This window comes from Argentina silus, assembly GCF_951799395.1.
Source record: "Argentina silus genome assembly, chromosome: 13".
Lineage (NCBI taxonomy): Eukaryota > Metazoa > Chordata > Actinopteri > Argentiniformes > Argentinidae > Argentina > Argentina silus.
Window position 1 is genome coordinate 15,239,441 of NC_139667.1, and position 21,843 is coordinate 15,261,283.

The following is a 21,843-nucleotide window of genomic DNA, read 5'->3' on the forward strand; positions in this document are numbered from 1 at the left end:
GTCCCTGCTGTCACACTAATTTGCTTAATTGTACTTTGTACAAAAGAGAGATCTCAAGATTGGCATGATACAAACAAAACATTATTCCCAGCACTGCAATCAATATCGCAATCATTACTCCCATTTTTGCCAACATTGCTCCCCATTTTCCTAGGCTGTTTCCCAATCAATCTAATTTCCCAAAGTCTGTGCCTGCATTTTCTTTCACTTTCTGTCTTAAGTTTCTTAGTTTAGTCATAGTTTAGTCATATTTCTTAGCTTAGTCATATGGTATTGGCAGGGGTTGTTTCTTATTCCATGGTACGATACGCCATGTGACAGTTCCCTTTAAATTTTCCTATGTTTTTAGTGCCATTTGTTGTGTTGAATGGTCTGTTGAAGCATTCAAACTCTTGTTTCCACTCTATTGAATAGTGTCCTAGAATCTCCCTCTTTTTCTCTTCTATTCTCACATCTATCTTCCTGCATTGGTCTCTAACAGTCTGATTGTAGAATCAATGTTTTCTGCAGTCTCTAAAAGTCTGACTGTAGTCTTTGGCATCCTTATGATTCTTTGGCATGCTAGCATATGAGTTTCATAATTACGGGTGAGCTTAATCTGTGGTTGTTATCCTAGGAATGGGAGTTTAGCCTAGATAAACAGCCATCAGAGGAGTCGAGTCTCCTCAGGGCAGAAATGAACGAATGTTCTAGCCACTCTAGTGGTCACAGAGGTTTAGAGCCACAGCTCCTCCCTGTGTCAGACACTGACTGGTGCCGAGGATGGGTGGTTAATCAGAAACAGAGACAGGAAATGCTAGATATTAGCACATTGGAGTAGCAGGCTGAGAACGTTGTTGTTCAGTCCAGACATGATATACCCAACATTGTCCCCACAGTTCCACAGAGTTAACTATACAATACCACAGTCTGCAATACTCATGAAAGTGAGTAAAACTGGCAACAGGCAGTTAAAACATTGGCAACATAATGTTTAAATTCCACTATCCTTTGAATGTTAAGCACCTCCCAACATATGAAACTAACCATTTATAGTCTCGTCTTCATGCTGCTTTGATCAAAATGCAGGCATTTGGTAGACTGCAGTAGATGTTTTATCAGGGTTTCAAACAAAAGTAATCTGAGATGATTGTGTTTTCTAGTTCACCCAGTTCACCCCTTTGTATGATTAATCAAGTGATTAGGGGAAAAGACCAAGAGACAGCCTTTGGTTATGATGCTGTAAAAGTTGCTTAGAAAATCTAGCATTCACCAACATCATCTTTTATTAACTGTCTGTGCTTTTGTTTGTCTCTCAGCAAGCACATGTTTAATTATAGTCACCTATATAAATCCAGTGTGTCAACATCTTGGGCATTCAGTATTTGGAGGATCATGACTCACTGCAAGGGGGAAGAAATACTGAACCCTCAGTGTTTTTTGCAAGCCCTGAAAACACACTTCTCCAAAATCACAACCATGCCACATTTAAAAACAGAGCATTCAAGCCCTGAAAAAAACATGTCTCCAAAATCAGTCACTTCATGGTGGGCCACTGGAGATTTTCCTGGGCACAAGTGCTAAGTGTGGTATATATAAACACACAGCAATAAACCAAGTTCCACTTATAGAGAGACATTTATATAGAGATATTGTCATATGAGGGTGAGACAGTGCTCGAGACATAAATAGATATCATGTGTCTATTTGTGCAACTGCTTGTGATTACTGTTGGTCACAATCCTGGGTAATGGGTTTCTCCATCGCCGATTGTTTCTCTGGCCAGTGCAGAGTGTGTTGGAAACTATATATAAACAAAAATAAGGTTCTACCAAGAACTAAAAAGTATGTTGTTGTGGGAGAACCCTTTGTGGTGTCATGTTGGATCACCTCTGTGGAAAGTGCAATGTGCACTTTTCTCCTTGTCCTTTTTGGCATCTGTTTATAACACTGTCTACGTAAAAGGGAGAGAAAGGCGGTAACACTTTACACAAACACATATTGTTTGGCCTAGCCTTTGACATTTTACTGCAGGATGGAAATGTGCTGTTTGCAGCAGGAGCCCTCATCACAGGGCATTGTTATTCATACAGTAACATGGTCCCCATTGGATATACTATGCAGCCTTAAAAGTCATTTTATTAATTGTATACCTTATGTGTCATGTATTACTGTGTTACCCAGGGACACCATATCTGCGGTGGGCAAAAATAACTATCCGTTTATCACTTTGAATTTTGGATGTGCTCGGAGTTCTCAATCGAATAACATAAGGTGGAAAGTAGACGTTCACAACCAACAATATCATTTAGCTAGTGAGTGGAGTGTTTACAGTGAAGAAAATCTTTGTTGGTTCCTGTGTTTGATTGCTCAATGCCTCGGAATAGGAAGTGAAATAAATAGACAGTATTGTTGCTAATGTTGATTCATTTGCTTGTAAGGTTGAAAATGTATTGGCAGTCCAAAAGCGCTGTGCTCCAGTAGGCTTCTTTGATGTATTCACTGAGAGCGTGAGCATCCTCTGAACACAGCTGACTGAGTCTTATCTCAGCGAGTGTTTGCTACTGGTGTCATTTTGAAAGTCAATTGATTAATTGATTGAAATGTATGACTTGAGGAAAACCATGGACAATTATTGGCATATGTGTATAAATGTGCCAATTTTAGCCAATTGGCTAGTTTTCAACTGTTGTGTTCTGATATGGTACAGTTTCGACCCCAATGATTTGAAATCACTTTGCCTGATTAAATGTCCACGGATTTAATTGTCAATTACATATAATATGGTATGAACCATGTCATATCATACAGTATTATACATGTATCACTTTAGCAACAAGCCACATACTGTATGTTTTTCATATAGTCCATTCCCTCTCAACTCCATAAGTGTTGACATGGTGGCTAGAGGAGAGATGGAGGTCGGTCCGAGACACCAGATGGGGCCATGTATGAATGGGATGTAATGTAGCCTCCTCAGCTTTCTCAACCACTAATGGATGATGCTATCCATCTCAGTGGACATCTGATTCATATATTTCATCCCTATTTTTGGATGATCTAATTTCAGACGAAAAACAGCAGAAAGCGGACGGAAATGGCTTTCATCGCCAGACCTGGAAGTCTTGTATGACAATAGGGGGATATTAGATTGCGCAGTTTGAAGTGCATTGAACCCCACTGAGGGTCAACACATGACCTGTCACCGGACACAGACAGGGAAGAATAAAGTGGCGTTTGGTAATGTGACAGAGAATGCTGTTAGCACCATTCGCCACATGGCTCCCCATGTAGGGGTAAGGCCTCAGAGGTCAATAACGACTCTCTTCAGTGCTTAACTGACCATCATTCATTTTAATGGTCAGTCACTGACAACAACCTCAGATGTGGAAAAGAAAAGAGGACCGTGCTTGTTCACGATCATGTCTCATGAAGAAATCTAGACTCACTGTATGCTTTCACACACATTAATATGTCCAAATGGTGCATTAAAGTACAGTTAATGTTACCACATCCATAAATGTGGGGTTCATAGAAACCATCAAGCAATCTGTGGTTAAGCTAATTGCTTGGAGTATTTTCTCTAAGTGATGCAGCATCATTCAACAGAAATCATATCAGGAGCACTTTGTCTTGGGTCAATGATAAACCAATTTAGTTAGGCCGCAAGCGTCTTCATGCCCCATGCATCTTTGATTTTGATTTTGCTATTTCCAAGTGGAAAAACATTTATTGTTAGACAAATGCCAAGCATTATGATAGGGACAATAGACAACAGGCCAGCCATGATAACATAATTACATATAATAGCACAGAGAAACCAATTATTGATGCTAATCAATTCTAGCTTGGCAGTGGCCTTTCCCATACGTTGTTTTGAACCACTTTCCCCCCTTTGATTACACCCTGATGACTGTATATTGCCTAATAGCCTGCAATCGGTGAAACAATCAATGCAATATTACTGTGGGATCAAATCAAATCAAGTCTAACTTTATTTAGAGCACATTTCATACAGAGATGCAACACAATGGATTTTACAGAAATATTAATAAAAACAATTAAAAGACAAAACATAAGAGGATAACAAGTATAAGTCATGGGAGTTTAAAACAGTAAAAGCAGATTGGACTGTAGAGACTAATACATAAATACAGTAAATAAAAATGTAATAAAAAAATAACATTTAAAAAAGGATGTACATACCTTAAAAGAATGTCTTACATGTAGTGGGGTACATGACCATAGAGCGATTTATAAAATAATAAAATAATCTTAAAATCAAATTGGTCTTGGTCAGGGCTCGTGCTGCTGCATTTTGTATAATTAGCAGTTGACCATAGCCTAGTGAGCTGGACATGTTATCATCCTAATGAGCAAATTCTCTTTAATCTCATCAAATAAAACAGTCCCATAGGACATGTTTTTCACAATATTCCAGACTATGTTCTTTACATTGCTACCTCGGTATGTAATGTGAATCCTACAGTATACCCTCTAATTAGGCTTGAGGACTGACCCTTGGAACACCCCCTGCACCAATTATGTACACACCAACGCACACACACCACGCACACGCACACGCGCACACACACACACACACACACACACATTCTCTCTCTAATGTGTCTCTCACAATCTCCATTGTGTTATTTGACACTGCTGTGACCTTAATAAGGAAACACTTAAAAAGCTTATTGTGTTTATCACTGCTATGCCTCGTTAGCCTTGTAATGCACCCCACTTGGATATTAGATAAAGAACATAAACTACTTAAACACAATGCAGGGGCCATTGGCACAGGGACGAACACAGCAAGATCACAAGGCTAGGGGTTTGTTGTGACACTATAAGTAAGAGCTGGGTAGGATGTACTGTACATGTACTGTAGATCATTCTACTGAAAGTGTCCATTTTTGTGTATTTAGCCCCAGCACTTGCTTTGCTAGCATTCCGAAGGGAAAAATAAATCATGAGCTTGTGTTGTTTCAAAGAAGAATTCTTAGCAATATTCCCATGTTCTTTGTTGTGCTAAAGTCATTGTTTAACCATTTTATGAAGATTAATAATAGAAGTTAATAGTGCATCGTGTAATTTCTTCACAGTGAAGAGGTTTTGGACGGCAACTTGATCCCTTCAAAGATGTTTAATTTTCTGATGCGTTTCGGAGCAAGCTCCTTCGTCAAAGCATGGTGTCACAAGACAACAACACAGTACTGTATATACATGTGACAAGACAAACATAATTGCAGTTAGTTTTAATATTTCTTTCTTTCTTGTCTCGTATGGTCAGCTAAGTGGGACATCTACACATGACAGTAGCCCAAGAAAAGCAGGAGGGAACTCACACTAGTAATACCAATATCCTGTTCAGGCTACAGTAGCCTACCTCAACAGACCAAGTGAATTTGTCCAGGTTGTACTGGCGGTACAAGCTTTTTTTCAACTTCTGGCAAGAAACTTCACAAACAACAGCTGGGATGTCACAGGATGTCCAAACACATACATCATGGGGAATACCATTAAGATCCCATAAAACTCACCTGTCTCGGTGTCAACAATCATTAAAGCACCGGAAAGAGAAGGAGACAACACAGAAACACATTTTTTTGAGGCAAAACAAATACAATCTCATTTATCTTCATTTTTTTTCAGTGTCAATGGATCTTGTTGGAGTTTAGGAGGCAAAGAGAGTTGGAGGAATAGGCGAAGAAGTGTCAGGGCTTTTGAGTGACATCACTTCCATTCCTGGTTTCCTCCTCCTTTAAGAGAGTGAGTCAGTGCTGGCCACAGAGGAGAGTACAACTGGAAGACTACAGGAGAACATCTGGATGTACTAAGGAGAACACTCCAGCCTAAGGTTTGTACGATTATGCCTGTTTTGCACTTCAAACATGAATTAGTATGTTTCAGGAACTCACTTGTAAGTAAATGATGAAACATTGAGAAATCTGTGAATCTGTGAATATCTGAGAAAAATGTTGTCATGAAAAAGTTGGGGTCTGATTATATTTGGAGTAACCTTGGTGATGCAGTTGTTGCCTCTTCTCTCATTTGAGACTCAACTTAGGTAAACTTGCGGTGTAAACATTTTGGTCCTCAAGCTTTGAAAAATATGCAGGCATTTATGGTGGTAGCTGTTTGAAGTGGAGAGGATAGACTTCTAAAAAAATCTTTTTTAGAGAATGTATAAATTGCAACTCTTGCCTCACAATGTAGGATTTGATTATAAATTGCTCCTATGTACAGTATATCTACATAAAGAAGTCATTTTTGTCAAATTTGAATCACTGCAGCTGATGATGCCACTAGTACATGCAAAACAGTGACCGAAGCTGCGTCCATCGAGGGAATTATCAACAATGTAATGGCTCCCTAATGACTAAAAGCCCAGAACTCAGCTAGACTGTCAATGTCATTAATATTAATTAAACCTTACCTGAGAGGATGCAATACAGTAGCTTCCCTGTCATTGATTGAAAGATATATGAAGATAAAACACTTAGCCAGTTACTTATGTGTACTCTAATGCCCTAAAACAGCACAATGATACGCAGACCCAGTGTGTCTGACTCAGTACTGAGCTACTGTAAATGATGTGAAATTCCAAATGTTATGTTGAGGTAAACCACATGCATGTTACAGGCCACTTAAACTTCGGAATACCTAATGTAATGGATAGTGTGATAAAACAATCTTGCAAACATGTGACTACGGTACTATGGGAGAAAAGTGTTGAAGTATGCCTGAGAAATTACCATTGAGACTAGAGTATATTTTATATTAAGTTTCCCCTATGACTGTATATTAACTCTCTTATTACTCTAGTAACAACATTGTGTTTACATTCTGTAACGTGGTACATTGGTAATTATTTTGTAATTAGTATTTACCATTTGAGCATTTTGTTTGTGAGGACTATTCCTTATTCCATTTGTGTAATATAACACAAACTGCTCAACTCCAAACACTATCTAAGTAATAATTAACTATGTAACAACATGGTACAATGTTATTAATCATTGTAATCACTACACAGGTACAGTATAGGTGCAACTTAAAGGTATAGACAAAATCACATATTTGGTTCCTTACCCTAAAAGGAGTGTATCGACAAGGACAAATCCACACTTTAGGTTTGATTATTATAAATGTCTATGACAGTGAACACTTATACTGCTGTTATCTACCATGTCCTCCCATAAAACAAAGACAGTAACATCTACCTATCATATTTTCTCCACAGCTTCCAAATGGACTTCAACTTCACAAACATCACTGGGAGCAACCACACCAATGACAGCCACTGCCCTTACTCCGACGCCTGGGAGTGGCTCCAGACCATGCAGCCAGCCTACATCATGGCCATCAGCGTGCTAGGGATCCTGGGAAACGTATTCGTCCTGCTGGTCTTCTGCCTCCACAAGAAGACCTGCACTGTGGCTGAGATCTACCTGGGCAACCTGGCGGCCGCTGACCTGCTCCTGGTCTCCTGCCTTCCCTTCTGGGCCGTTAACGTGGCCAATGACTTTGACTGGCCCTTTGGCTCCTTCCTGTGTCGCCTGGTCAACGTTGGCATCCAGGTGAACACCTACAGTAGCATCTACTTCCTGGTTCTGATTAGCATCGACCGCTACATAGCACTAGTGCATACTATGTCCCACGGTAGAATGCGCAGGTCTTTCTCTGCTAAGCTGGGTTGCCTGCTGGTGTGGATGTTCGGCCTGCTCCTCAGCACCCCTACCTTCCTCTTCAGAGCCCTTAAGTACTTCCCAGAGTACGAAGTAACCGCCTGCTACCTGAACTTTCCCAACCACCAGATGGAGGTATTCTTTGAATTGATGCTTATCATCTTAGGCTTTGTCATCCCTGTGTGCATCATCTCCTTCTGCACCATCAAGATCATCCAGGCGCTGAAGAACCAGGCCATGGAGAGGCTCAACGTGGAGAGCACTGAGAGGAAGGCCACTTTTCTGGTGCTGGTGGTGCTGCTGTCCTTCCTCTTCTGCTGGGTCCCTTTCCACGTGGTCACAACCCTGGATGTCCTGTTGAGAGCGCAGGTCCTGGGGGGCTGCCACTTCAGCGCCGCCCTGGAGATCTGCAACCAGGTTTTCACCTACCTGGCCTTCTTCAACAGCGTGCTCAACCCCATCCTCTATGTGATTGTAGGAAAGAACTTCAGGAAGAAGGCCAGGGAGTTGTTCAGGCAGCTGACTAAGAGGCAGAATTTGGCCACCGGGTCCACACGGACGCAGCTGTCCTCGACGCTCAAGACGCTGGCATGAGTTGGAGACCCAATTCTCCACCCTTTTTCCCAGAAGTGTACACTTGCCCACTCCCCCACATGAACTTAAAAGCATAGGATTGGTGTAACCATTGGGCTCTTATGGGGGAGTGGACAAGTGACCAAGATGTAAGTTTTACCTCTAAGACATGACACTGCACTCAGTTCTATTGACGGCTAGTAATCCCTAAGTATAGTGTTAACTTGATAGTATCAATGTGCTTGAATGTAGCGTTAAAGCAATGCTTGAATTTTAGAATATATCTGTACAATACAGTCCATGGGCCCTAACAGTCTTAGCGCAAACGCAGACGCTAGAGGTGGCACTGGCACTAGGGGCTGTGTCTAAAATATTAGTGCCATTTTCAAGGCCAGAATTCAGCACATCTGATGGCACTTGACCTGCTCATTGTCATGAACACGCCTCTATTACCGCTACTCCACCTGAGCGAAGGCAAGATAGCGTTCCAGCATAGTGGAATTTTACCTGTTTCTCCCGACACAAATTGCCAATATGCCTGCGTTTGGACTTGCATCCGCTTTGCACCGGCTGTAAAGACAGCCACATGTCTCATCAAGAAGTGCTATTGCCTCGCATTCTGTGCAATACATATAAATACATACTGTACATTATATTCTATGTGGTTTTTTGTGAAATTAGCTCTGTAAATAGAATTTACTTTAATTTACTGTAATTTTTTAATTTTTATAATTTTATTGTAATTTTTTTTTTTGTTAATCAATAGACATGAGTCAGTATTTGTGGAACATACATGTACATAGAACAAGCATACAGTACACCTTTTGTTATAGAATGTATTATTTAAGTACAAAATAAACAAATTAATTACCATGTCTGTGGAGTTACATCTTAACATGCATTTCACTGTGAGACACACATTTAGACTAGACACAGAGGGCACAGACAACCTCTTGTTAAGTGTTTTCCAGTGTGTTTCTGACTAAATGTCTGGACCGCTACATTTGAGAACGTGTCACAGAGTTTCCAGTGGTGACTGGTGACACAAGTTGTGTCCCAAGTTTGTGTGGCTGAGAGAATTACGCTCTATTATTATATGTTTTTCCAACCCCAGTTTTATTGGCCAGACATGCTCTCAGAGCTGACTGTGGTCAAGGTCAACCTCCAGTTGTGCCTAATAGCACAGCTCTCCATGCCAAACAGGAAATCAAATGTTATGAATGTAACCACTTTACCATTGTCGGGGTGCAGAACCTTGACGAGGGGAAAGAAATTGTTACTGCATAAAAAGAAAATACAAATACAAGTCTAGAGAGGCTAGTCACAGCTTATTATAATATCTCCCTCTACAAGCAGTGGTGCTAGTGTTTCATGACATGTTGTATTGGTTTATCCCCTCCGACTATAAAAGCAGTTCATAAAACTATTACCGTAGTTAGGTACACAGGTTCGTGATAGTTCTGGAACGCATTAAATATCACTGAAATTAGGGATGCAGGTTGGTTGATAGGTCTTGAACGCATGGTCTAATAGGATTGGCATGGCAACCCAGTATACAAATCTCTACCTGGCTGGCTCATAACCAGTCAGTTAAGTTTTTGAGTGTAGCAGCATAAGGATAACAAAAACAACCATGAATGATGATTCATGACCATCATTCAACCATTATTGCCAGAATCTTTCCATTGGTCTGGTCTAGCAACATTTTAATTATTGCAAAACATGTTTTAAAAAAGCTACAATATCCTGAAGTGTGTTTACGGGGTATGTAGACATTTTTCAAGTTAAAGTGTTGAGGTAGCCGTGCTGATATCATGGATATCTGAAGAGCTGGAATGCTTCTCAACCAATCAAAATGCTTGATTTGATTAAGCTGTATAAAATAGCTTATGATTTTTCACCCGCTTTCTTGGTATCATGAACACTCTTTTTGCATTCCAGTGAATTAGGCTGGGCTGCGTTACAGTGCAGTAGGAGGGAGATATAGAGACCACAGAGCCCACTGTGTGTTGTGTTCCATGTCATCAAGATAACAGACATGGGCCATCTGTTGGAAAGACTCCATTAGATTATCGTATACCATGGTAGGCTGGTGGTGGTTTACATAGAGAGCTGAAGAGGTGTGCTTCGATGGCAACAGCACGCTCAGTCTGTGTACTCTCACTGATAAGAACATTAGTCCTTCCTTTCTTCCCACTCAGTCCATTAAATCCATTACTACCTTTACTTTGAACTTTGAACATCCAGTAACAAAGGTATAGTAGCACTACCCATTTCCGACCCCCGTTGACGCACAGTAATTAGTAGGTTTTTTATGTTTTACTATATATAACATTGTGCTCAACACTGACACCTGCACATTCTCTCTCAGAAAAGCTCTCCAAATGACCTCCAACTCTTCAGAGAAGCCGCTCATGGAGAGTGTGTCTGTGGTAGGGGAGCGCGAGTGCAACCACACAGAAGCCTGGGAGTGGGTTTACTCCATGCAGCCTGCCTACATGGCAGTCATCTGTATACTGGGTGTGATTGGCAACGCCTTCGTCCTGTGTGTCTTCTGTCTCCAGAAGAGGCACAGGACGGTCGCCGACATCTACCTGGGAAATCTGGCCGCCGCCGACCTCCTAATGGTGGCCTGTTTGCCATTTTGGATCGCCACTGTCGTCAACGAGTTCCACTGGCCATTCGGGGAGCCCATGTGTCAGCTGGTTAACATAGTCATTGCCATGAATTACTACTGCAGCGTGCTGTTCCTCACGCTGGTAAGTGTGGACAGGTACTTGGTGCTCTCCAGGCCTCTATCCCATGGCAGGCACAGGGGGGCGTCCTGGGCCAGGGGGCTGTGTCTCGGGATATGGATCCTGGGCGCCCTGCTCAGCTTCCCTGCGCTTCTCTTCCGCTCTGTCCAGTTCTTCCCCCACCTGGGGGTGGAGGCCTGCTACATGGCCTATCCCCATGAAGGCTGGAGGCTGCGCCACAACCTGACGGTCAACATGGTGGGCTTCCTGGTCCCTGTTCCTGTGGTGTCCTTCTGCTGCTTCCACATCATCAGAGTCCTCCAGGATCAGGACAACCAGGCGCGGAGGAGGAGGAGCACCGAGGCGGGGGCCGAGAGGAAGGCAGCTCACCTGGTACTCATCGTCCTGCTGGTTTTTATTCTCTGCTGGTTGCCTTACCAGATCGTCATCCTCCTGGATACCCTGTATTATTATGAGGTCATCTCTGGTTGCGGCTGGACACACGTGTTAGATATTAGCACTCAGCTGTCTACCTACCTGGGCTACAGTAACAGTTCCCTGAATCCTTTCTTGTATGTGGTTGTTGGGAAGCACTTTAGGCAGAGGGCCAGAGTGGTATTCAGACAGATGCTGTGTTGTCCTACAAGGTGGTCCTACAATACTGTCAATCTCAACTCAACCACTAAAGACACGAACTGCACAAAGGTATGATCTACTGTAATGCCACACACCCATCCATGGATCTGTAATTCTTAAACACAAACTTTTGCTATAGCACCACTGCTTTGTGAATGTAACTTTACCTGTGAATGTCTGTTTTGTATTTACACCAATAATTGTGCCAATAATTTAGCTTTTGTTAATCATGTTCTATATTTCTCAGAAATACTGTAGAATAGTTTTCATCAAGTTAACAATCTGTACAAGATGGTTGTTTTATACATTTGACATCATAAATAAGTTCCATTGTAGCCATTCAAAATTCATACTCTATGATATTGCGAATGAAATAACTACTTCTCATTTAGGTTCTCTTCTAATAATCTTCTAATAATCTTCTAATAATCTTCTAATAATCTTCTAATAATCTTCTCGATGACAATTGAATGTTTTTCTCACCAATACTGTGCACTTATGATAAAGTAACAATGACTGCTACACTAGTTATGTGTTTGCTATATGGTGTCAAGAGAGATTTGATTGTTTTTCCAAAATGTTGACCAAAATCAGGGACCAAAAGGGGTTATTGGCCAGGTGTGGATTGACACCACCATCACCAACTAAATACTTTGCACTAATTATGTTTGCAATGATGAATAAAGTTTCTATCATTTCCGAAATGATTTAGTTATTATTATTCATTTGTTACTGAAATTCAAATACATACAGTGTATACTATCTACTGGTCACATTAGCCGCAATACTTGTACTAGCACAAATGTCTCGAATATTAAATGAAATATTTGATCACGCTCAACAATCTAGCTTCCAGTCTCCTATAGAGCTGTCTATGAAAGCTTGCTATGTTTGTCTCCAAATGTTTTCGTAAGTTCAAGGCCTGAAATTATAGTTAGATTCCTATTGAAAAATCGAGTGACAGTAGCTCACTACACATGCCAAAAAAAAGTTATTAACTACTGAAAACAATAAAAGAAATGTCACTACATGTAGTGAAACTACTCCCAGCACTAATAGTAACACTGTACCAACACAATGTTGGTTATGTTATTACTTGGTTATTAAGTGGAATATACACTTTGAGTAATGACAAAAAGGTCCACTCCATCCAGTTGTTATCATAACAACTAACCCTAACCCAAAAAATAACCATAAACCTTTAGTTTTCTGAATGCCTGTCATTACTTCATCACAAAAGAGAGACGGATCAGAGGGATTTAATGAGCCATGTAGAGTCCTGTCTCTGTGTCTCTGCTCTGTACATTGAATGTTTAGGTCTATGTTGAAGAACAGCCATGTGATATTAGACAGACACATGTCAAGGGTCTAAAGACCTCAGCCCTGTCAGTAAAGAATGTGACTCCTTAGACTTAATATGATCCATAAATCATACAGTACATGACAAGTCATAAATAGACAATGTAAAAAAAAATATATATATCTTTGTTTCTAATGTAGGAAATGAAGGGGAACAGCCGAGAATCAGCAGTGACCCTGTGATTACTGCCGACCCTGTGATTACTGCCGTAAAGCCAGCCATAAAGACTGTATAGAAAAAAATTATTTATAGCAGAGGGCGTACTGTTGCATACTCATATACAGAGATGCACAACAAGTGTTAACTCTGATATATAACTATCTAACTATCTATATATAACTGAATCTTATCCATCATCTGTTATATATAGATAATATAACATATATACAGTATATTATCATATTTTGGAAGCAGTTTTCCAATGAAAACAGAACACTTATGCATTTTTGAACATACTTAGAAGGAGCTGATTGTGACTCATTCATAAACAAACTGACACACGCCGTGTTCAAGGATATGCAAGAATGTACTGCTGTAAACATAACTCTGTAGTAGATCCTCCCTTCGACTACCTCAGATGCATAGAAACTAACACCACGGCAGGATAGTGTGCCGTTTTTTCCCATCTGCACAAAAGGACATTTACCCGTGCTAGGCTCAAGGTAAGGGACTTAATTACATATTTAACATTTTCACCCAATGTTCAATGTTCGATGTGTACTGCTACTTGGCTTCTAAATAAATCGAAAGGTTGTTAGGTAGAAATTAACACTTACAGAACACGAAGATTGAGAAAGTTCGAAATCAGCTTGACAGGACAATAGCATTCTCATTTCATGAACCATCTTTATTAGAAAATCATACTCAGTTGCACACAATAGATTGAGATGCGAGCGCCATTTGGTGTACATCTAATGGGTAACCAAATCACATCTCACATTTCAAAAAGGGTGATCAATAACTTTTATTGCTCCTTGAATCAAAACGTCATGTTGGGATCCCTCTCTTGTGGCCAGCAGCATACCACTAGTGGTAAACATGTGTGTAGTATGCTTACAATACGATACATACGGTATGCTTCAGCAACCACAGCTAGTGGGTTTGGACCCCGTAGCATTGCTTTATGTGTCTGGTCACAATACAAAAGTTTGCCACTGAGATTTGATTGCAATTTAGTTTTTTACGTAGGCTTCTCTTTCGATGCATAGATATATAGTTACAGTATCATCACATTTAGACCAATATCATTGTTTCCAAATGAATATGATATGTTATTGAGGTCTCACTTTGATTTTTCATTTTCCTCCTACAAAGACCATGGAGCCAAATGTACTGGTATCCATGGCAACACTCTGGTCCCACAACGCCACCGATGCTTCGCTCCCTGCCACACTCGTTTCAAACTCCACAGAGTGGCTTCTGGTCCAAACCATCGTGCCTCCTTACATCTTCACCCTCTGTGTGATAGGGCTGCTGGGAAACGCCTTCGTCCTGCTGGTCTTCCTGCTTCACAGGGGGCGCTGGACCATACCTGAGATCTACCTAGGAAACCTGGCCCTGGCGGACCTGCTTCTCCTCTCCTGTCTCCCCTTCTGGGCCATGAACATCCTCAACAACTACAACTGGTCTTTTGGAGACTTCCTGTGTAAGACAGTGAGCCTCTTCATCAACCTCAACTTCTATACCAGTATGTACCTGCTAGCGATGATCAGTGTTGATCGCTACCTTGCGCTGGTGAGGACCATGAGAGCTAGGTGGCTAAGGAGGACGCGTTATGCCAAGGCCATCTGCTTCGCGCTGTGGCTGTTCGGGCTGCTGATGGGCGTGCCGAGCATGGTTCACAGGAAGGTGAAGTTTGTTGAACAGACAATGGCTTGTATACTGGAGTATCCTGACGACTCTTGGAAGCTGGCCAATCAGGTTCTGCTGAATGTCGTGGGTTTTGTACTACCTGTTTTGATTATAGTGTTCTGTAGCTGTAGCATAATCAGGAGCTTGAATCAGAGGAGGGAGAATGTTTATACACAGGATGTTAAAGACAGGAAGTCCACTGTCCTGGTGTACGCTGTGACGGTACTGTTCCTTGTGTGCTGGGGTCCCTTTCAACTCTTCACCTTCCTTGATACACTGTGTGATGCCAAGCTTTTAGATGAAAAGGTGTGGGGACACTTCCTGAATATTGGGAACCAGTTCTCCACCTATTTGGCGTTCCTGAACAGTAGCCTGAACCCTATACTGTACGTGTTCTCTGGCCAGTACTTCAGGAGGAAAGTGCGTGAGATCAGCAGGAGAACCAAGCATCGTCGTAGGAGTTCTGATGTGACAACGTATCAGCGCTCTGTTATATCAACCTACGTCAACAGGACTGAAGTACTCAAACCTGTTGTGATATAGACATGGTTTCTTACAATTACTTTAATACTGTATCTCTATTAATGCACAGAACATAAAGACGAGGAAGAGAGGATATTGTCAAGACAGATTGAGTTCAATGTCATACACTTATTGCACACTAAAAGGCATTTGTTCAGTGTAAAAGAAAACAAGGCTTTGCCAGATAAATGTGTGCAGTCTAGAACAACAATCACATTGTGTGTCTGGTTTAAGATTCTGTATGAGATAAGTTTGCAAGCGCAGACATGACTCACTCAAAGGAAGATAATGGTAGTCTTCTCTGACACATGGATTGTGTCCCCACAATGTCACCTGTGAGACTTTTAATGCAAAATGTACTTTACCAGCCCTGTCTCCGTTAAGTTAGAGATTGTAGATCTCAACTGCAAAGATAATGTGCTGATAGAATATGTTTGCTCTTTGCCCCCCCAACATCTTCTTTTGTGACCTTTAAATGGCAAACCCCTGTCAGTAAGGGCCTAAATGTTTTAGGACATTTCTGCCAGCACCACCCACGTTTGCTGTACCTCTGTTTTAACATCATCTATTTGACAGATTCTATAAAAAGAGACAGCAAGGTATCTAATGTAAGTGTCTGTGTAAAATTCCCCTTTACTGTATTACATTGGGAATAAAACAGTGTTTGGCATTCTTACTTGACAGATATAGTATATTCTCCATGACAACAAGTAGTTAAGTTGTCATAGCTATACATGCCAGTATTAGTAGTGGCATGTATAGTGAGAGTGAGAAGAGCTTGGCTGTGCGCTTTCCTCACCACTGGGTCTGGTGGCCCATGTTTGTATAAGAGTGAATGACCACCCACATGGTGTACTATGTATTGTTAGTTGTTAATCACACTAAGGGTACGTGTTGGTCAGGGGAGACATGCAAAGCAGAGGAGCTAATGTCTTGTCAGTTGGTGGATGATGTACTTCTTTGATGATGTATTTCTTTGAGCCTCAGATGTACTTCTATAAACTTGCTAAGCTGGATGCTAAGCTCCATAGTCACATCCATGGAGCATGAGAAAGTCCAGGACCAAGTCCAGAAGCTACTAAATTCCAACCACATTTATCGCAAGAGATCTTGGCTTTAACGCCATAAAGGGTAGAGAGAGTTTTTTGACTGCATTTTCGGGGAAAGAATTGTGTCCTTTTGACTTTATGAACTATGATGCATGTATTTAATACATATGTAAATAAATGAATAAATCATTAAGTCGACAAAGTGTCCTTTCATAGAGGAAAAGAAGACTAATTAAGACACTCAATGGAGTCATACTGTTACGATTCCCCCTCCCCCTGCCCTCTGGCACCACCTCAAGGCCGCGGCGGTCATCACTGGAGCGTCTTCCTCCCAGTCGATAGCGCACCTGGACCCGATCCCCAATCAGCACACCTGCGACCCATCCGCAATCAGCACCCTACATAGACCCAGCCTGAACTCCACTCCAGTGCCAGAACGTACTGTGACCATACGGTAACCCACGGTAACCCTAGAGTATTCTCATCGCTACGCTTCAGCCCTTCAGTGTTTTCGTCTCCTCGTCGTTGCCTCACCCCTCGTCTCCTGTGTCTCCTCCTGCAGTCCCCAACCCCCCCCCTTGGATTCTGCCTTGACCCTTCCACGGACCTAGCCCTTTCCTGTCTGATTACCCGTCTGCCTGCCCGACCCCTGCCTGTCTGACTACCCGCCCGCCTGCCGAACCTTGGACCGACCTTGGACTACTCTCTCTGGATTATCCACTCTTCCCCCTTCCCTTTTCCCTATTATTATTATTAAAGACGCCTTAACCGTATTCTCTGCTCTCTGTGCCGTCATTGGTTCCACCCGAACGTCTCTGTGTAACACATACAAAGCCATTCATTACACAAACAAGGGCATGAGGGCAGGAGATGCAAATATGTTCCTGGATGGCGCCAGATAGGTCACCTAAACAAATTCAATGACACACAGCAAAGATCACACAATGTTAAAATATGACCTTATCCGTCACATCAATGTGTCTCTCTTGACTATTGTTGATACTACCTGACACCTACTCACATGGTTAGGCACCAGGATGTCCTAGGATGTGTTGTTAATGCCTCTACACCCATGCATGTGTCCTGCCTTTTTATTCAGATTACAGAGCTTTTAAAAAACAACATTATATTTGATTAACTAGGGAGAATGGTATGCAAGGTATGCATTTGTATATGCTGTCTTGGTCCCTACCGTATGTTGAAGGATATGCTAGCAATTTCACAGATCTTCTTGTTTAAATCATGGCCCTCTAACAGCTGTGTTCCTGACAGTCATCCTCAGCTCACAGTAATATATCATTAATTTAGCTCTGAGCATGTTCTCAGTGGACATCCAGTTCCTCACATCCCATCATCTAAACCTGATAACCTGGATCATTAGAGCTGATTAGCCTGCTTGGACCTACTATCACCGGTTGGTCCAGTTTAACATTGTTTATAGTCTGTAAGCCCAGAATGTTTTTTGTCTGCCATATGTTTATTGAAATGTGTTTCTGTCTGTGCTCCAAGTATCGAAGAGGCTAATAGCATAAACAAGAAGGAAATGATGTCATGGCAGTATCCTGCTTCATGGTTTACTAACTGTATGTCCAATAACAGAAATGTGGCTCCCTCACTGATATCAAAGCTTTGTAGCAAGAAGAGGGATTACCATAGCTGTTTTGGACCAAAACATGAAGAAGAACTCACAACAAACAAAGAAAAATAGGCTGTCACATTTGATGTACTACCATGTTCATATCTTTAAAGCCTTTTGACGTCACATGTCAGAAACATATCTCTGCTCTTTTTAGAAAAGCACCCATGTTAAACTACAAGGCCCATCTGTTTCTCTCCTGCTGTGTATCCGTTGAAAAAAGGTCCGTGTTACAATTTAGCTGATCAAATGTTGACAGAGGAGAGAGAACAGGGAGTGGATGTAGGGCTGTGTAGCAGGGCTGTTTGTCTGGTTCACCTCTGTAACTCAGAGGAAAAAACATGTGATGTCAAAAGTCATTTAAGATATAAACATGGTAAGACACCAAATGTGACACCCTATTTTATTTTTCTTTGTTTGTTGTCAGTTGTTGTTCACGTTTGTTTTATTTATTTTTATATTATTTAAGTAATACAATGTCATAACCTCCAGGGAATCCATGTAAATCTGATACCACAAGTAATAATTGAATATAAGGAGCCATAACCACACAGCTGATACACAGAAAATACATTTGCATGAGTGGAATTTGCATTGCAGTGGCCTTTCCATCACACCTTACAAATATCTGACCAGCATTCAGAGCCATCCTCAAACCGATCAAGAGCAACAATGGACACACCAGCACCTCTCAACCAGACCAACCCTAACACATCAACAACCTGTTTCAGAGAAGACTTAGTGGACCAGTACATGTATCCAGCAGCCTACTCTCTCTTCTTCATTGTCGGCTTCCCAGCAAACTGCTTGTCTTTGTACGTGGCCTGGGTGTTGATGAATCGTGGCAACAACTTGGCAGTATATTTAGTCAACCTGTCCCTCTCAGACCTCCTCTACACTGTCTCTCTGCCTGTGTGGATCGAGCTGGCCCTACAGCGGCCTGTGGGGGACACACTGTGCAGCATTGTGGCGGTAATCATGTACAACAGTTTCTACCTGGGCTCAGGTCTCCTCTGCTGCATCTCTGTGGACCGCTACCTAGCAGTGGTCTATCCACTCCACTTCAACTGGGTCCGGGAGGTGCGTACTGCGGTGGTTGTCAGCACAGTGGTGTGGTGTGTGGAGATCGGTGTCCACATCAGTCTCCTCGCCCACACGGGGGTGCTAAAGACCTTCTCATCCAGGCGTCTGTGTGTGGAGAGGATGCCGATGACTGAGGCAGACAGCAACGCAGCCCTGACCAGGGTGGTGCTGGGATTCCTGGTCCCCCTGCTGATCATGACCTTCTGCTCCCAGCAGATCCTGTGGTCGCTCCGCAGCAGCCCCTCCATGCAGACAGCAGAGCGCAGGAAGATCAGCCTCCTGCTCCTGCTCCTCCTCCTCACCTACCTGGCTGCCTTCCTCCCCTTTCAGATGGTCATGCTCCTCAGAGCCCTGTTGGAGCCGGGGGACTGTGACACGGCCATGGTGCTCAGGGACCCCTATATGGTGCTGGTCGCCACCACCACCCTCAACTGTGTGTTGGACCCCATCATCTACTGTCTCATCAGTCAGAGTGCCAAGACTGAGATGTCTAAAGTTCTGGAAGGATGCATGAGAGCGATCAGTAGGATCTCTCATACCAAAAAACGCCAAAATGTTTCTTCAATCACATAAGACTTATGGAATGGATGTTCTGTACAGTACTGTATTGTTGTAATGGTATTTATTCAGATCTGGATTTGTACATTCTAACATAACTCTTGATAATGCAAGCAAAAAAGTTTAAAATAATTTTAGTTTTTACTAAATAATTACTGTACTGTAAGTGATAATGAATACTTGAATATCCAACCGACCATATGCAAACTTGGTTTGTTACTATGTTTTTTCTTCAAATCATCAAATAAATACAGAAGTCATGGCCCATATCTCAATAAACGTACAATGCCTCCATAGTATATGTTAAAATTACGTCAAAAGATATGGCATCTTGCTCTTTACACATGGTTAGTGTAACTATTGTCTGACTTTTATATTGAAATTGTAGAGGATGTTCCAATGTGTATTTTGTAGATAAGAATTGGGGTTTTTTCAGGAGTTTTATCAGGTTAAGTCAAGTTCATTATTACACTCTATCATAATGAACAAAAGATAAAGCATTCATAATATTCCTATATCACAAGACAAACAATACATCGACATGAGATTTAGCCAAATGTTGTAGTGAGAGGGTGATGTCAAGCAGGACAACCAGTACTCATAAAGGACAACCAGTACTCATAAAAAGTGGTAATTAGATCTCCACTTCTGTCCTTTGTCCTGTTGTGTTTGACATGCTATGGGTTGTGACATACATGGTGACAAACAGTAGTGTTATAGAGGAGAAGAAGGAGTGGTTTGATGCTTTGTTGCTGTTCCTTCAGGCTTGTTAAGCAACACACAGAATGAAGCTGTCTGCATCTTTCTGTGTGTATACTGGTATCTTTTTTGGAGATAAGTTAACCAAAACAAATGGTTTTAATCTGCAATGACTGGCTTATTGGATAGTTCTCTTTTATAAACCGTGAGTATATCTTTTTAGATAAGAATTTGACTCATTATTTTGGGCTCTAAGACGCTAAAATACATCCTTGCTATGTTTCACACCAGTGAGTCATCAACTGGGTGGATAGTACACTTGGTACTAGTTTATTTATCAGTGAAGACATGTGTATTGTATTGTTTGTTTCTGATAAAGGTGAGAAGATATGAATTCCACTGTTAGAATGGAAAATTTCAGCCTCATCACATATTCCTACGACAATGGGTGTTACCCAGAAGAATTCCCACCGGAGAGGAAGCCCTACTTTACCTTCTATCTCGTCATCATCATCGTTGCCATCCCCTCCAACTTCTTCTCCCTCTATGTATCCTGGCAACACATACGGCAGAGGAACGAGCTGGGAGTCTACCTGTTCAACCTGGCCCTGTCTGACCTGACAATTACCATTGGTCTGGCTCTATGGGTGGAATTCACCTGGCGCGGCCACTGGGTCCACGGAGGCTTCGTGTGTGTGCTCAGTGTGTACTTCCTCTTCACTAACTTCTACACCAGCGACGCCCTGCTCTGCTGCATCGCTGTGGACCGCTACCTGGCCGTGGTCCACCCGCTGAAGTTCCCCGCCCTGAGGAGGGTGGGCACTGCCACGGTGGTCAGCGTGTCCATCTGGGCGCTGGTGGTCTCGCTTAACATTGCCAGCATCAGCTGGAAGGACTCGTACGACGACACCGAGAGAGTGGTGTGTTTCGACGTGTTCCCACTGTCGAAGAGGCAGGCACAGGTCAACGTGGCGCGCTTCTTCCTGGGGTTCCTCTTCCCGGTTCTTCTGGTGGCCTTCTGCAGCCGAGGGATCTGCGTGGCGCTGAGGTCCAACCAGGCCACGAAGGAGCAGGAGCGGAGTAAAGTGTCCAGGCTGCTGGGGGTAGTGCTGCTCACCCTGGTGTGTTGCTTAGGACCGGTCCACGTCATGATGCTCCTCAGGGCGCTGCTGGAAGACTGCGGGGGTCCTGTCTGGCTCATCTCCCTCTACAAGATCAGCATCGCCATCTCATCCCTCAATTGCCTGGCGGACCCCCTCCTGTACTGTTTCATCACCAGGACCGGCAAGTCCAATGCCACACAGGTGGTCCTCTTCCTCCAGCGGAAGAGGAAGGTCAATGATCAGGAGGTGGTATAGACACTGATGCTCAACCCTTAACCTCAGCACAGTGTGGTGTCTGGTCAGTGGCATATATCAGAAATATATTAAAACATTCAATATATTACAGGTTTAGAATATGTTATGAATAT

The 21,843-nt window shown here is 42.3% G+C and overlaps 5 protein-coding genes across 5 annotated transcripts; all 5 read left to right on the forward strand.

Moving 5' to 3' along the window:
* Positions 1 to 7,232: 7,232 nt before the first annotated feature.
* On the forward strand, positions 7,233 to 8,264 carry bdkrb2 (bradykinin receptor B2; the record flags this gene model as incomplete). The annotated part of the gene is made up of 1 exon (XM_083684102.1): positions 7,233 to 8,264. One exon carries the CDS (start codon positions 7,233 to 7,235, stop codon positions 8,262 to 8,264), a length of 1,032 nt encoding a protein of 343 aa, XP_083540228.1.
* Positions 8,265 to 10,627: 2,363 nt separating this feature from the next.
* Positions 10,628 to 11,689, forward strand: LOC310814609 (B2 bradykinin receptor-like; the record flags this gene model as incomplete). The annotated part of the gene is made up of 1 exon (XM_083684103.1): positions 10,628 to 11,689. The coding sequence occupies one exon, from the start codon at positions 10,628 to 10,630 to the stop codon at positions 11,687 to 11,689; it is 1,062 nt and encodes a 353-aa protein (XP_083540229.1).
* A 2,626-nt stretch (positions 11,690 to 14,315) lies between these two features.
* Positions 14,316 to 15,368, forward strand: bdkrb1 (bradykinin receptor B1; the record flags this gene model as incomplete). Its single annotated transcript, XM_083684104.1, has 1 exon — positions 14,316 to 15,368. The coding sequence occupies one exon, from the start codon at positions 14,316 to 14,318 to the stop codon at positions 15,366 to 15,368; it is 1,053 nt and encodes a 350-aa protein (XP_083540230.1).
* Positions 15,369 to 18,770: 3,402 nt separating this feature from the next.
* On the forward strand, positions 18,771 to 19,917 carry LOC310814006 (ovarian cancer G-protein coupled receptor 1-like). Its single transcript, XM_083683217.1, has one exon. The coding sequence runs from the start codon at positions 18,786 to 18,788 to the stop codon at positions 19,686 to 19,688; it is 903 nt and encodes a 300-aa protein (XP_083539343.1). The 5' UTR covers positions 18,771 to 18,785; the 3' UTR covers positions 19,689 to 19,917.
* Positions 19,918 to 20,779: 862 nt separating this feature from the next.
* On the forward strand, positions 20,780 to 21,730 carry gpr65 (G protein-coupled receptor 65; the record flags this gene model as incomplete). The annotated part of the gene is made up of 1 exon (XM_083684105.1): positions 20,780 to 21,730. The coding sequence occupies one exon, from the start codon at positions 20,780 to 20,782 to the stop codon at positions 21,728 to 21,730; it is 951 nt and encodes a 316-aa protein (XP_083540231.1).
* Positions 21,731 to 21,843: the final 113 nt, after the last annotated feature.